The sequence below is a fragment of the Falco peregrinus genome, chromosome 2 (genome assembly GCF_023634155.1).
Source record: "Falco peregrinus isolate bFalPer1 chromosome 2, bFalPer1.pri, whole genome shotgun sequence".
NCBI lineage: Eukaryota > Metazoa > Chordata > Aves > Falconiformes > Falconidae > Falco > Falco peregrinus.
The window spans coordinates 101,530,933-101,546,829 of record NC_073722.1 but is presented as its reverse complement, the minus strand read 5'-3'; the positions used below and the strand labels follow the sequence as shown (position 1 = coordinate 101,546,829).

The following is a 15,897-nucleotide window of genomic DNA, read 5'->3' as shown; positions in this document are numbered from 1 at the left end:
GGAAGCACGGCTGAGCCCCCAAAGCGGCGTCTTTTATAGCAGCACCGTGACCAATCACTTCCCGCCGGAAGTTCGCCCTGCTCTTTCTCCATTGGGTCGTTAGGGTACGCCTTCTCCTCCTATTGGCTCCTCTTTGGCGCCCTTTGGAGAGTTTCCGGGTCTTTGTCTCCCTTGGCGGCTTTTCCCTGGCGCGTGCGCTCTTTGTCCCCCGCGGCCTTTTCTCAGGAGCGGTTACCTCAGGGGAAGGGGGAGCTTTTACAGGGTCTTAAAGGAGAAGCACACGCGCCTGTTCATTACAATTGTGACACAGGTTATAATGGCCACAAACTATTTTAGATTTACACACGGTACAACAATTACCACACTATATTCTATTTTGACATGAATCACGACTGTGTTTAGCACAATCCCCCCTTTTCTTTTTGTTTATCTCATTGATTCATCTCTTAGCTTCCAACTTAATAATAGCTTTTTGCGTTGTAGTCGTTCCTTATTTCTGGTTGCATAATCTGTATCGCTGATAGTATCAATCAAATAAAGCATTGAATTAAACAGGGGATAAGTAACAACCCCCCAAATTACGAAGCAAATAAAGCATTGAATTAAACGGGATAAGTAACAACCCCCCAAATTATTAAGCAAATAAAGCACTGAGTTAAACAGGGGATAAGTAACAACCCCCCAGATTATTAGAGCAAATAAAGCATTGAATTAAACAGGGGATAAGTAACAACCCCCCAAATTATTAAGCAAATTAAACACTGAGTTAAACAGGGGGTAAGTAACACGCTCCACCCTCCGCTGCTCTAGGATAGCAGTTGGTATGGCTTTAGGGAACGGTGGTGATGTAGGTTCTGTGCATGCCAACCACTCCAAAGTGGCAACTGCATTTTTCCCTATAGGGTCGTTATAGTCTTAGATCTGTCATTCCCCCCTCCAAGCAATTTTACAACACCGGCACCTTCTCCAGGGGACCTGTGCCTGGGTGGTTCCGTGGAGCATTTTGGCTTTGTACGAGTGCCAAAGTGAGCGTGTACTTTTCTCACGCCAGAAAGCAGGTAGCAGAACTTCTGTGGTGTCCTTCACATGGCTACGAGGATAGGATGAGAACCACCAAGAGAAGTCCTTCCTGGCAACTTCTCCAGGGGAGCTCTGCCTGGGTGGATCCATGGAGCATTTTGGCTCTGTACGACTGCGAAAGCAAACAGCTACTTTTCTCACCAAAGCAGGTAGCAGAACTTTGGTTGTGTCCTTCACATGGCTACCAGGGAAGCGTGAGGAACACAAAAAGAATTCCTTGTTATGATATTAGATCACTGTTATGATATTCGGTCTGTAATTCCCCCCTCCAAGCAATTTCACAACACAGGTCAAAAAGAGCTTGCTGTTATGCTGTATCGTCCTCGGGTGAATATTTGAAATGAATAGGTTAGGCAGGGTCCTCCTCGCAGTAGGCTGGTTTTGTCGAGCTGACTGACGCTCTTCTCAGGACTGCGGCATGACTTTGGCACTCTGCTCAGTCACCTCTGGACAGCAGAGCTCGCCTGCCCATTCTGCTCAAGGGCAAGCACCGCTCTCAGTGTGTCTGCTTCCCAGGAATGTCTGTGCAACCGTATTGGAGGTCATGATCCCGCACAGTCATGTGTGCAAGGTGAAACACGTGTCTCTTTGCAACCACCACACCCTTCTTGCTGGCTACTTGCTCTCTGACAACCGCAAAAGTCCCAAGTCCAGGAACGCATACCGCCTGAAACAGATGAGACGTCAGATTAGATGTCTTGGGGGGACAGATGGATGAATTGGCAAAGAATGGCAATGGTGCTTAGTTCCCTGCCAAGGGCTGAGGTTCAAAGAAGCAAGATGGGCTCTTTGGAAACCTTGGGAGTAGACAAACAGGGCCTGCACTGTTCCCTCTCAGTCCCCTTCACCCATACAGATAGCTCAGGAAAAGCTGACAAACACCCTTTGGCCTAAGAAGACAAAAGTTCCCGCAGGGAAGTTCCCACACTTGGAATAATCCCTGAAGTATCCCAGGCTTCCAAGTTTTGTCATGCAACTCTGACCATGGGGACTTCAGACACCCCAGAAAAAGTCCAACCCTTTTTCTGACACTAGGCCTGGACCTTACTGTCCATCTGAATGGACAGAAGAAGTGGCTCCTCACACATCTGTGCACTGCAGTGTCATGCCGGGGCACTGCTCCTGCTTTCAGTGGAGAGGAAGAACAGTTGTGCTGTTGAGCAGCACGATCACTGACTTGGGCTTCTACAATTGGCTGCTTGATAATTAAAACACCATTCTTAAAGATTTCCTTTGCCGGATAGAAGAGTACTCGCTGACTTATTAAAAACCTTCTCTTCCATATAACTTCTTCGTGACATGTATTTAGCTACCTTAAGAAAAATCAGTTATCGCCTGCTTCTGTATTAGAGATACAGAAAGACATAAAATCATTTTTGTGAATGGTATAGGAGGTGCCTCCGGCCACGGCGATGCTTTCTGTAGGCCGAAGGGGTGGCCTGTGCTTGTCAGCTGTTCATTCCACGGCGTCAGTGAGAATCTCCGACAGGCATGGGTGGCCTCTGCCCATCGAGCTGGACAGGCTTTTGTTGGGCCGCCATTCCCCAGCAGGAGCAGTTTGGTTGTGCCCCGTTTTAGTGCGAGACAGAGAAATCCTGGCAGCTGTCCTTTCTCCTCTCGCTGCTTATGCTGCTTTCTAATACCTGCCCAGCATTTCCAGGCAGCTCCAGATTCCATGAGCTCTTGTCTCAGCTGCGTTCAACAAATGCTTTTTAGTGGAGCTGGTGTGTTTCAAAGAAGAGGGGAAGAGAGCACAGCAAGTGGAGGAGGAGAGACGGAAAATGCAAACCACCAGGCAAAGCCCCTGTGCTTGGGTGACCGAAAGCTCAGCCAGCAGGGATTTACGGAGCCTTCAGCGTGACGTACCCCTTCCCATGCTAACAGCAGGCAGCAGGTCAGGAGCTGCAGGCTAGCCAGCGCCTCGATGTCTCTCCCAGACGAGTGCTGTGTTCATCATTGGCTGTTCACTTTTAGCGCGCCCGACTGCCTGCTACATGAGAACTGAAGGGAGCTCTGGCTTGCGCTGCTGACGTGACCTTTTCCTTTGTAGCGTGAACAGCGTGGGAAGTCTCCAGAATTTAGGCAGGGAGGGCTGAAGACAACTGAAAGCGGAGAGGTTTGACGTGTGAGGTGCAGGGGGCCTGTGGGACTAGACCCTTAGTCAAAGGCTTCCTCCTGGAAGCTGGTTTCTGCAGGCGCCTGTTGACACGAGCTTGTACAAGCCTGGCTCATGTTTCTTGAGCAGTATTTTGGAAGGGCCGTCCACTCGAGAGTCTGAGTTTTGCTGAGGGCCACTGAAATGGACATCCTTGAGGCATTTTAGCCGTTCTTCTAAAAAGCTCTCTCTTGCCACCCCCCGGTAACCTGCCGTGATGTTTAAATGCTGCCTAGGACAGTGTAGTGGCATAATGACTCTACTTGCCACGTGGGCCCCGCCTCAGCGTGGAGATCTCTACGTGCACAGACAGACTGGCCAGGTTCCTTGTGGGCACAAAGCCTTCACTGCTTGTCTTTCAAAGGGCCATCTCTTCATGCGCATTTTTATGAAGCACAGAAGATGATAATGTCTGCGTGTAGCCTGTCACGGGCCATTGGCGTTAACATGCAATCCATCAGTCTGCACATGAGGTGCTGAGTAAGAGCCTGGGATGATCCTGTGTCGGTAACACTTGATTTCAGAATCCTCTAATTTCTTTGTTTCCTATGTTCAGCAGCTAGAGCACCATAGGACGGCTGCACATTAAAGATCTCGAGCTACAGAAACTTCATCAGAGCTGATCTACAAGCTTGGTGCTAGGAAGGCAGTTTCCCTCTGTAAGGAGTCTTTTTCTGCAAATCAAAGATTGAGGGTTATTCTCCTCTCTGGTAGAGGGAGCTTGGTTTTATTTCTCAACGAATAAATGTACATGCTTGCATTCCTTGCCGTGTCTGTAGCTGAGCCAGAACGCGCGGGAAGGACAAGACCAAAGCCCAGTCTCAGCAGCTGGTCTGCTCTTGCCCGGTGCAACGGGAGCAGAACTCCCTGTGTAGCTGTTCCGTGTTGCCGAAGGCACGTGGCGAGGCAGGAACGGGCTCCTGGTGCCATGCGAAACCAGCCGGCAGCTGCCAGAGAGCGCGGGGGGCTGTTCGGGTCCATGTGCCCACGTGTTTTCCCTGCAAGTGTCCTGGCCCCGTGTCTGGTGGGGCTTGGAGGGGTCCCCCAGCTGGGCGGGCTGCAACTGCTGCAGCCACGGCGCTGGGACCGCGCTGCCCGCCCTGCCTTGGGCTGCCTCAGTAACTGGTTGTTCATTCGCCTGTCGCCCGCAGAAGCGGAGAGGAGGGGGCCGTGGGTGGCGATGGCTGAGCAGGAGGCGCTGGCCGAGCAGGAGGTGTGTGCCATGCGGCACTGGGAGGTGCCGCCGTGACAGTTCCCCCAGTGCAGGGAGTGAGCTCAGCTCTGTGATGTCACAGCCCGTGTCACAGCCTGCCAACGTCCTAACAGCCCGGCAACGTCTCCACCGGGCAGTAGAGCCACGACGGCTGCCACGTGCGCAGCCAGGCTGGAGGGCCGAGGCAGGAGCAGCGGCACCATGCCGGGCCGCAAGGCAAACCTCAGCCAGCGCGCCCAGGAGCTGTGTGCCGCCGTCGCCTTGCAGGGTGCTGCCCCTTGGGCTTCTTGTGGGGACGGCCTGGGGCGGGCGGGTGGCTCTCGGTCCCCGCGTTGTCCTGCACGGTACCAACAGCGCCTTTGTGTCCCCCAGAGCAAGGCGGGAAGTTTTGCGCGCAGCCGCGTGAGGAAAAGCGCAGTGGGACCAGAGAGCGGCTCCCCCGCCTGTGTGAGGCTGTGCAGGAGGACGTCCGTGCCCGGGGCCATAGCCAGCAGGTACCATCGGGTCCCTCCTGCTCTACCCCTGCCTGGCGCTGGCCCTGTCGGGAGCGGGCGGCACAGGGCAGCACTAGGCTGGGACTGGCCCCAGGCTGGTGGTGATTGTTCTCTCTGCCCCTCTCGTGCCCACAGCACAACAGACGCAGCGTCTCTGAGACCTGCAGAGCGCCAAAGTCCTTGGGGGCCACTTTGGCCAACCAGACAGGGCCCAGCGCGCCCGGGCTGCTTGCAGGGGGCTGGGGCTGTGGGAAGGCTCAGAAGGACAGGGTGGGTGGTAGAGTGACCTGGTGCCGGCACAAGGACAGCCCCCCAGGGCTGGTGTGGTCCAACGGGGGGTGTTTGTGTGTGGTCCCACGGGTCCCTTTCCACTGCGGGACCCACCCGTGCAGATCCTCCTTGAGCTCCCTGAGCAGATCTGTTGTCCCGGCAGTGCTCCCGGCTGTCCCAGCCTGTGTGTGCCCAGGGCTGCCCGGGTTCCTGCAGCTCCAGCCGCATCCCTGAGAGAGAGATGCTGTCCCTGCCCTGCCCTTCACTGCCCGTCCCGAGGTTACAACGCGGTTATAAGCCCCGCTGCGGTGACAGAGACCCTGGCCCCGCAGAGCTGCCTTTGCCCGGGGGCCTCTTGCAGGGCCAGCGGCAGGCGGGTGCGGGGGGGTGGTGCTGCTGCTGCTGCTGCTCTCCGGCACCCCCGCAGCTGGGGCACTGATGGATTCGATTGACGCCCAGCCCTGGGTCTCAGTTAGGCAGCACCCCTAAGTCCGGTGTCCCCAGCTCCACCCTGGGGGCAGTTTTGCAGGCAGGACCCCCTTGTGCCGCGGGCGCCCAGCAAGTTCTGCCTCCAGCCTGCTGAATGCTCGCATGCCCATCCAGGTGGCCCAGGAGAAGCTCCAGGCCGACATCTATGAACGGGTGAACACCTGCAACATGCTGCTGCACCAGGTGAGGCAGCGGAGACAAGTGCGGGAGGAGCTGCAGAGGCGGCTGCAGCAGCTGCAGGATGCTGCGATGCCTGACAAGCAGCAGCAGGCACAGGCGCAGGTACCTGGGACCCCCTCCTGGGCTGGCAGCACCTGCAGAGGGCTCTAATCCAGCCCCTGCACCCCCCGGCTGGCCTCTGGGCTCGGCATGCGGGGTCACCCCCTGTACCCCCCCACCTCTGCCCCAGGCCATTTGCCAGCTGGAGAAAAACATTGAGAAGGTGCTCCTCAAAGTCCACACTGGACAGAAGGTGACTGCCCTGTACCTGGCGGTGCGGGATGTCCTGAGGAAGGTGAGCTCCTCCCCACCGTGCCATCGTGCCACCTGCTCCCCCAGCAGAGACAAGGAGGTGCCCCAGGGGCAACGCTGGTGGGACGCCCCCCTCCCAGATCAAAGAGGTCCTCCTGCTCCCCTCCATCTGCTGTCACAGCACGGGGGACCCCTGGGGCTCACTGGGGTGACGTGCTGTGGCTCCCTGTGTCCCAGGAGCTGGCCCACCTGCCTCCGCACCTGGACCTCCTGTGCAAGATGGCCGAGCTGTATGGTAGGGAGCTCCAGGACATGGATCTCATGGCCTTGGAGGCCTGCAAAGCCGCTGACAGAGCCAAGGTGAGATGGCCAGGGGCACCTCGGGGCCCTTTTCCACCCTCCAGAGCCCACCGACGGCACCATGTGCCCCGGAGCTGCTGAGTGTGCCTTCAACCAAGAGCAAAAGAGCCGGAGCTGGGCTTGCCCACAGCACCCCGATGGCTCCATAGCTCCTCCCGGGTGTCGCTCTTGGGCCGCGCTGCCCTGGGGCTGGGGACAGCCTGCCCGAAGCCCCAGCTACGGCGAAGGCAGCACGCTCCACCCGCCAGCCCTCCTTGCCCACTATCCTTCCCAGCCTGTCTACTTGGCGGCGGGGCTGGTCATTGCTGACCCTGGCCATCCCACAAGTTCAGCTGGCTGCCAAAGGTCCGTTCCAGCTCTGACAGCCACTTCTCCCTTCTCTGACACGCTCCAGGAGGACGCAAACAGGACGCGCAGCCGGATCCTTGCGGAGAGAGCGCGCATGTACCGCTCCCGGGCCACCCAGGAGGTCTCTGTAGACACAGGGTGGCGGAAGGACGTGTACCAAAGACACCTGAGAGCGGTGAGCTGGGGGTCCTGGCACAGGCCAGGCTGTGGGCAGACGGCAGGCATCGGTGCCGGGCCCCCCACGGGTCGGGGGCCTGCAGGGCCAGCTCCCCCCGGCTGTCAGCAGCGTGGGGGGGTGACAATGCACATCCTTGCAGCAGGAGAGGCACGAGCTCACCGTGGACTCCCCGACCCCGGCCTCACAGGACCAGCTCGTGGGTGAGTGCCTGGCAGGGTGCAGGGGGGTGGGACGCGGGCACAGCCGCAGGCATCCTTCCCTGACGCTTCCCTCCCACCCCAGGCACCAGTCTGGAGGCCGTCAGGTCCCAGATGGAGCACGAGGCCAGGGTCACGCAGAAGATGCAGCAGGCCAAGGCTGCGCTGCAGTGCTCCAGGATCTGGGTAACGTGACCCCCCCCTCTGGCAAAACCCACGGCTGCTCAGGGCCCGGGGAGCTGAGAGCCCTCTGCTTGCCTTGTTTCATTGTGGGCTTCTCTGCCCTCCTCTGCCTCGGGAGACCCCCAGAGGCCCTCTGGGGCGGGCAGGGATGGCACCACACTTCTCCGTGACATGAGCTTGCAGCCGTCCATGGTGCACACGGCTCCCCGAGGCCACGGCCCGGGTCCTGTACCCTGCAGGAGCACCGGGGGCTGAGTCCTCGTGCTCTCCCCCGGCCAGGACATACCCGGCAGGCTCCTGGAACAGCAGAAGTCCTCGGCGGACCTGGAGCAGTGCATCAAGGAGGGCGAGGAGAAGAAGCGGGCACTGGCGGAGAGGCTGCACGAGCTGGAGCTGAACCTAGCTAAGCTGAAGTTTCACCAGCCCTCCAACACAAGCAGGTGTGCAGTCGTGTCCACCGGGCCACGGCCCTTGGCGGGGGGGACACGTGTGTGCCAGGTGTCCCGACACAGCAGGGCACCCCTTCCCACGTCCCACTGCAGCCGCCCACCCCTCCTGTGCCGCCAGGTTTTCTGAGCAGGGGGCTCCCCCAGCTCTGGGCCTGGCAGAGCACCCAAAGCTCCCGCTGCGGCGGCAGGAGGACCCCCGCTTCTGGCCTGGCGTGGGAAGTGGTACCAGCAGCGTGGAGCTGGGTTGCAGGCAGCACCTCTGCTCTGCATTGGCAACCTGAGCAGCTTTTGCAACAGCTCTAGGGTGTTCCTGCCCCCCCTGTGCACTTGTATGGATGTGAATGTGCTTGGCTCCAGGGTGCTGGAGGAGGAGCTGCGGCTGAAACTGCAGTGCCAAGAGGCTCGGCTGGAGGATATGCGGGCCCAGATGATGAGGAGCAAGGATGTTCTGCTGAAATGTGAAGAGGACATCGACAGCCTTTTCGTCCGCCTGCAGGGCATCGCCGTGCCCGGCCAGGTACCCACATGGGGCTGGCGTGAGCTTGGCCCCGGCCACTGCCCGGTGGTGCAGCAGCACGGCATGGAAACGCTTGGCGCAGCCACTGTCCCCCCCCCGTGGCTCGTTTTCCCCACCAAGGTGGTTGTTCTCTCTCTGACTCCAGGAGGATCCCGTCAAGGCCATGGCGGTGGAGGAGAAGCTGCAGCACTGTGAGCAGAAGCTGCGCTACCTGGTGCAGCGGGTGGCCAGCCTGCCCCACGACTGGCGCAGCCCCAACAAGGACAACAAGGTGCGCGGGGGCTCCATCCCTGCTGTGGCCTTTGGGCACCCGCACGGGGCTTTCCCATACGGCCCATCCCAAGCGTCCTCCCAGCTGGCAGGATGGAGGTGGCGCCAGGGGAGAGCCATGGAGCAGCTCAGCCCCCGGTGGCACGGGGCACTGCAGGGTGTGCCCCGCGCGGGGACCTCGAGGTGGGGCAGCCCTTGGCTTGGAACACCCACCTCCCCTTCAGCAAGTAACCCAGAGTGTCTTCCACAGATTTTTGCCGAGGTCCGTAATTTACTAGAGAACACCACTGCGGATCACCCACAGAACCTGAGGGTTTCCTTGGAGGACGCAGGCAGCGGCCAAGGTAGGAGAGCACAGCGAGGACACGTGCCACAGCAACCATCCCAGCCCCTGCCCGTGGGGATTCCTGGGCATCCTTGCCTGTCTTCCACTGTCCCAGCAGAGCCCAACCCACGAGCTGCTTGTCCCAGGTGCTGTGGGACAAGGAGGGAGAGCCTTGGCTTCAAAATCACCTGGTTGTGGCCTCCTCCTGTTGGATGTTCTTGGGGGAGACCACGAGCTTTTGGCAGCTCTCTACTGTGTTTTTAACAAAGCGGGAGCTGTACCCACCACCCCCTGGCTCCAGGCCTTTCTGGGAAGCGCCAGCAGTGTTGAAGAGGGGCCACAGCGGTGGCAACCCCAGGCTCTGCAGGTCCCCCTGGGATGCGGGGCTGGCAGAGCCAGTCGGCAGTGCCTGTGCCTCAGGGCTCCGCACGAGGGCTCTCTGGGATGCCACCAGCCCTGCAAAAGGTGCCGGCTCTGCCCAGGGACACGAGCGCACAGAGCCTCCACAGCCCACTCCTCTCCACTCTCTCCTCAGAGTCCTTGGATTCTGATGACGAATCCTGTGGCCTTGTCCTCACCCGGGAGGGCATCAAGAAGCAGGGGCTGCTCCTGATGAAAAGCAAGCAGCGTGGCAAGAAGTAGCAGTTTCTCCAGCAGACCTTTGCATGCCCCACAGCCACCCGCTGTGCTGGGCATGCCCTAGAGCCACCCGCTGTGCTCTTTGGCCGGCAGCTTTAATAAAGTAGATGTTTTGCACTCCTCACAGGCCTGTGGTACACCTGGAATGGGGGGGGTCACTTCTGGCACCTGGGACGCCTGGGTGCTGAGCTGGCTTTGGAAGCACCCCCATCCCCGCCGCCCCTCACCCCGTTGCGCTCTCTGCAGAGGTGGGGATGGACCGGGGGGGGAACCGCTTTCGTGGCCAAAGCAAAGCTGGGGTCAGGGTGGCTCTCTCCCGCTTGCTCCTGTGGGGCAATCGCCTTCGCGGGACCTCTGCAGCCCCAGACCACTGTGGGACCTCAAAGGGCTGTTGCCTGTCCAAGGCAGCTCTGGGGAAATGTGGGGCAGGGGCTGAGACCTGTCCAGGCATTGGACCTCAGGGTGGGGGTCTTCATGTGCATGCGTGGGAGCACAAGGGCAGACCCTGCCTCGGGAAGGGAGAGCCAAGTCTGAGCTGGAGCCCCCAGTCTGGGGCTGCCTGACCTGACCCGGCTGGGGACCCTTCCAGCTTCTGCCCTCCCCTGGCCCCCGCACACACGTTGTGCAACTCGTACTGATAACCCTGACCTCAGAGCACACGTCGGGCGCTACCTCTGGGCTGCGGGGCAGTGCCTGCAGGTAAGGTCTAACCCAGCATGACCCAGGACAGCAGAGGATGCCACAGCGAGCCTGTGGCTCCCGGACAGGATCCCCAGCCCTGCTGACTGCTCACGGACACCCAGCCGTGGGCTCCACGGTGCCTTCGCTGCAAAGGCACTCCTAAAACATGGCTGCAAAGGGATGGTGCTGTTTCCCCAAGTACAGCCAGCACTGACAGGGAGACCCACGCGGGAGAGTGGCACCTCGTCCCCTTCAGCCGGGGGACATCAACACCAGACCAGGCTTTCACTGTCCTCTCTGCTTGGTCCCTGTACTTCATGCCAACAGCACTTGTAACATCATCCCTAGGGGGAAGGAAGGGCTCTTTCCGTTCTGACCTTGGCAATACCTCTGGTGTAGATGGACTGTCATCCACATCATCCATCGACTGGCCGTCTACATCCAGAGCCTCATACCTGTTGTACAGAGTCACCTGGGAAGACGAGGTGGCCAAGGAGAGTTTGCCTGCCACCCCGAGCATGGACTTGCCTCCATTCACTCCTACCCTTTAAACCACCACCTTCAGCCTAGCAGAGGGAGGATACAGGATCCCCTTGATCTTGATTTTCTTCTGGTGGCTGTTCCTGTTTCTGTCTCATGGAGGGCAGAGCATGGTTCCACCAGTCTATGCTTTCCTCAGACTTCTCAATGCTCCTTGAACTTTCTACTTCCTCTTGTAGCTCTGCCACCAGGCTGAGCAGACCATCCACTTGTCCACACCCCACAGAGCTCTTCTCACCACTGCCATCCATGAAAGGCACTTGCATGCCCTGCAGCCCGAGGCCTGGATGCCTGCATGTTTTCACCGGAGCTCTCTCTGGGTTGCCACATCCATCCTGGTGAGTGCAGAGTACAGAGCTTTCTTCCAGGTGGATACCATAGCCAAGCTCCTCCTGGGAGAGTGATGACCACCACTGAACTCGCTTCTTTTGCTGGTAGGATGATGACGCCCTTCCTGCGCAAACTGCCATGCAAACTGCTGCGCACACCCTGGCTGATCACCACACAGTTGGCCTGCTCTGCTGGCAGTGCTCCTGGCCACTAGTGCTCCATAGGCTGCTTTTTATGGGGGTGGGGTGGCTGCGGTTGCTCTGGCAATGCCTAGACCTTGAAAGCATCTTTCATGAGAGCTGTCAGCTCTCAGTGGGTGTCTCCGCTGCCCTGGCATTTTCCTGCCTTAGGAAACCCCCTTGTGCAGCAAGATCTGCCGCTCTACCGTGGATCGGGCTGGCTCACCTGGGTGGAAGAGCAAGGAGGTGTTAATGAGGTGGGACATGGAGGAATGAAAAGGAGAAGCCTTGCATAGTTCCTCTCTGCAAGAGACTGGACTGGGGGTGCTGACAGGACAGGGTCATAGGGACAAAGGCAAGGAATTGGACATCAAAACAGAGGGGATTTTGGGTCACCAAGTAAAGTGACTGGCAGGGACTGAAGGCAGAAAATCTGGGGAGACCAAAATGAGGGTCTGGGAGCCCATTCTCCAGCCGACACACCCCAGGGGACTCATATGTCTAGGTATCCCCACTCCTCTCAAGGGGGGACCCAGGTATCTGGGACCTACATAGGAACCCCGCTGTCTCCTGGGTATCCAGGCGCCTGGGCTCCACCTGGGAACCCCACTGTCTCCTGGGTATCCAGGCGCCTGGGCTCCACCTGGGAACCCCACTGTCTCCTGGGTATCCAGGCGCCTGGGCTCCACCTGGGAACCCCACTGTCTCCTGGGTATCCAGGCGCCTGGGCTCCACCTGGGAACCCCACTGTCTCCTGGGTATCCAGGCGCCTGGGCTCCACCTGGGAACCCCACTGTCTCCTGGGTATCCAGGCGCCTGGGCTCCACCTGGGAACCCCACTGTCTCCTGGGTATCCAGGCGCCTGGGCTCCACCTGGGAACCCTGCAGTTCCCTGGGGACCCAAGCATTTGGGTGCTGTACTTTGTGGCCATGGGGTGGTGGTGGGTGCTGGCTCCCTGGCTCCCTGGAAACCCAGGCATCAAGGCAGGGGGGCTTGCCTTGCGGCAGTGGGTGGCCCTGGCATCCTGGCTCCCTGCGGTGCACTCCTGCCTGCTCTGCTTTGGGCCTCCCAGTCAGCGCGAACAGCTCTGCCATGACATTACTGGGGCCCCCCTCAAGGACCCTCGACATCAACGCTGCCTTGAGGCCCTTGCCCAGGCTGCTGAGCCACTTTCCTCTGTCACTGTGGGTGCGTCATGGGTTCCCCATCCTGACCGGCACCTCCATCCCACCAGGGACCTCCAGCCCAAGGGGGACCACCACTCTGAACAGGATCCCAGAGCCGTCTGGGGTTTCCCACTTCAACCGATGCCCTCATACTGACACGGGATCCCTGGCAGTTGAAGACCCCTTTCCTAAACAGAAACCCCAGGGACCCACCCCAGACAGGCACCCTACGACTCCCAACAATGCCAATGTCTCCCTAGTCCTGACCTGGACCTCAGGGACCTCTGGGAACCCCAACCCTGCCTAGGACCCTGAGAATCACCCAAACCAGAACAGGGACACTGAGGACACCCTGGCCCTACCTAGGACCTCAGGAATCCCCAAGAATATCTGACCCTTCCCCAGTATCCCTAAACCCTGATCAGGACTGCAGGAACCCCCAGGAACTCCCAGCCCTTACTGGACCCTCCCATCCCTGAACCTCCAATCCCAACCCTGTACTGGTCTCAGCACACCTGTACTGGTCGCAGGGTCGGGGCAGCGTGATGTACTTCGGGAGATCGTCATGGATGCCCTGCATTTTCTGGAGAAGCAGAGCAAGACGAGTGAGCAGGGGATGTGGGACATGTGAGGGGTAGGGTCAGGACATGGGTCATGGGGGACAGGACACGGAGGCCTTGAATGGGGGGTGTGGTGAAATACAAGACGATATGGAGGTCTGGGGCTGTAAGGGGATAGCTGGGGAATCCTGAGGGTATGTGGGCTTCAAGGTATACAGCTTCTGGGGGGAGGGGCGGGGTGTTGGGGGGGTATTTGGGGATATATGGAACTCCAGTAGGGACATATGGGGTTGAGGCAAGTACAGAGGATCTGTGGGGTCTGAGGAGGGATTCTGGGGATCAGAGGGAGGTTACATTGTCTACCTGGCCTGCTGGACAGAGCCCTTTGAGGTGTCTCTACAGGCAGCCGTCAACGTAATCTGGGCGAAGCTGAGCCATCTGGAGAAAGGTATGGGGCCAGTGGGGACGCCCACCCAAGACTCCCACTCTGGAAATTCTCCAGGACCCCCACTAAAGGGACTGTCACAGACCCCCCCACCATGGACATCTACACCCCAGGGACCCCCACCTTGGGCACCCCCATCCTGAAGAAACCCCTGGGGATCCCATCTGGGCTGGACAAGGGACGAGCCCAAACAGCTCATCACAGGGATGCGGATCCCCAGTGATCCCCAGTCTAATGCTGCTTCCTCTCCACCAGCTCCAGCCTGTGTCCCGCCTTGTGGTGAGTGCCCGTCTCTCTGTCTTGCCACCCTCTGTCGCCTCATACATCTCCCATCCCCATGGGACCAGCAAGTCTCTCCATCCTAGGATACCAGCCAGCTGCTCGCGTCTTCCAGTGTGCTACCTGCCGCCTCGTGGACTGCCAGTTTCCCCTGGATTGCCCAGGTATGGGGACATGGTAGACCCAGGCATCCAGGCTGGTCTAAGTCCCACCCCGGCGCTGGGTGCCTCCAGGTCTCTGGGGGCAACTGCCATTCCTCATGTGTGGCCATGCCTGCTGGGCCCACCATGAACGCACAGCAGTGTGCTGAGGTGCATGCCTGTGCACCTCTACTGCGAGCACGTGAGCACTTGTAGTCACACAGGAGCACATTCATTCCTGTAAGTGCATGAGTAGATGTGAACTCACATGCTTCTCAATGCTCCCAGTGCAGGTCCTGCGGGCCCAAACAGATGAAACCGTCACACTGCACTGCTCTGTGCCCTTTGCCACCCTCCCTGGCCTGCCCGTTACCTGGATGTTTGCCAAGGACGTGAGTTGCATATATGCTTGTGCAAGGGTGTACACAGACATTCAAGAGAGGACTGGGCCTGGGTAGCAAGGCCTGCATGCACACAGTTGTGCGCTTGCCATAAGGACAATCCATAGATACAGGTATGGCTTATACAGCAGATATAAGTAGCACGTGTGTAAGCATGCACAGGATGCAAGCAAGTGCTGACCCATGTGAAAGGTGCACACAAGCAAGAGGCAGGTCACTTGTGTTTGCAGATTCATGTGTACTTGTGTGCACACGTGTGGCAAGGAAGTGGCTTTTGCTCTGCTTGTGCATCCCTCTGTGCATACAAAGAGCACAAGGAGCACGTGGGACATAAGGTGCATGCACATGCATGAGTAAAGGGTACAAGAAGCATGCTTCATCACGTGGGACATGACAAGCATGTGCAGGACACGTGTGCCTTTGCATGCACATGTATATTGTTTCATGTACCTGGTGGACCAGGCTGCCTTGATGTGTTCCCCCCCTTCCCCAGCTGTACACACAGGACCTGACACTGTTTGAGGAGCTGCAGGGAAGCACAGAGGGATCTCGCATTCTGATCATCCATGACCCCATTCCAGGAACCATCGCCTGTTCCCTGGGGGAGGTTTATGAGCCATTGGTCCGCAAGTACTTCTACCTCAACGGTGCGCCCAGACACCTGAGTACCCCTGGGGGCAGTGAGCAGTGTGGGGTGAAGTAGCACCCCAGACACCTGGGCCCATGGGCGGGGGGTGCATGGGGTGTGAGTAGGGTGCCAGTACACCTGGGTCCATGGTGGACAGGTGTAGTGGAGCAGGTGTTCCCTGATGCCTGGCTTCTCTGGGGACAGTGGGGCACATGGGGTGGAGCAGGGACCCCCAGATGCCTGGGTCCCAGAGGGCAGTGAGGTCTGTGGCGGGAGCAGGTCCTACAAAAGGACACCTGGTCCCTGGGAAGCAGTGCCCCATGACCCGAGGTGTCTGTGTCTCTACAGTATCAGAGGGAAGTGTGGAGGACGAGCACAGACTCCAGGCTCGGTTCAGAGCTGTGCTACATTGGCCCCACAGCAAGACCCGCCTGCGCCACATGGTATTGCTGGGGCTGGCACTTGGCTCCATGGCGCTCGTGCTGCTGCTGGTGTGAGTCCTCCTGACCTGGTAAACCTTAACCAAAATCCCGATAGACTGCAAGCCATGGACTATGTCCCCCTGGGACTCCCACTGTCCTCTGACCCGTTCCAGGACACCTCCCTTGCACCCAGCACCACTTCAGGCTTCCCTGCTGCCCCCAGACTCCCTAATTATCCCTGAGACCCTGCCATTCCCCCTTGTCCCCAGAACACCCACTATCCCTTAGGCGCCCCAGTTACAGTCAGTTGACCCCGTGGTCCCATACTTTCACCCTTAGACCCACCAGTTGCCCCCAGGACCACCAAATTGCCCCTTGGGCCCCCCAGATTCCTCATGATCCCCCTCTCCTCAGATGGAGATACAGGGTCTCCTCCCCCCTGTCCCATCCCCACCCTTTCTCTATTCCCCCTTCTGCCTTCCAGGGC

General features: G+C 58.9%; 2 protein-coding genes across 7 annotated transcripts; both read left to right on the top strand.

Moving 5' to 3' along the window:
• Positions 1-2,242: 2,242 nt before the first annotated feature.
• On the top strand, positions 2,243-9,910 carry LOC129783728 (coiled-coil domain-containing protein 183-like). Of its 6 annotated transcripts, XM_055794441.1 has the most exons (11): positions 2,243-4,448; positions 4,821-4,942; positions 5,816-5,983; positions 6,111-6,215; positions 6,410-6,532; positions 6,927-7,055; positions 7,198-7,258; positions 7,341-7,441; positions 7,718-7,878; positions 8,245-8,404; positions 8,550-9,665. In XM_055794441.1, the coding sequence occupies exons 3-11, from the start codon at positions 5,870-5,872 to the stop codon at positions 9,261-9,263; spliced, it is 1,668 nt and encodes a 555-aa protein (XP_055650416.1). In that variant the 5' UTR covers positions 2,243-4,448; positions 4,821-4,942; positions 5,816-5,869; the 3' UTR covers positions 9,264-9,665. The 6 variants fall into 6 exon arrangements, with proteins under 6 accessions (XP_055650416.1, XP_055650419.1, XP_055650417.1 ...); XM_055794444.1 differs by lacking the exons at positions 2,243-4,448; positions 4,821-4,942 and having other exon boundaries at positions 5,817-6,215; positions 8,550-8,675; positions 8,925-9,018; positions 9,535-9,910; XM_055794442.1 differs by lacking the exons at positions 2,243-4,448; positions 4,821-4,942 and having other exon boundaries at positions 5,817-6,215; positions 8,550-9,018; positions 9,535-9,910.
• Positions 9,911-12,298: 2,388 nt separating this feature from the next.
• On the top strand, positions 12,299-15,063 carry LOC129783788 (sperm acrosome membrane-associated protein 6-like). Its single transcript, XM_055795102.1, has 7 exons — positions 12,299-12,557; positions 13,066-13,140; positions 13,475-13,543; positions 13,796-13,819; positions 13,906-13,983; positions 14,248-14,351; positions 14,854-15,063. Exons 1-7 carry the CDS (start codon positions 12,299-12,301, stop codon positions 15,061-15,063), a joined length of 819 nt encoding a protein of 272 aa, XP_055651077.1.
• The last annotated feature ends 834 nt before the right edge of the window (positions 15,064-15,897 follow it).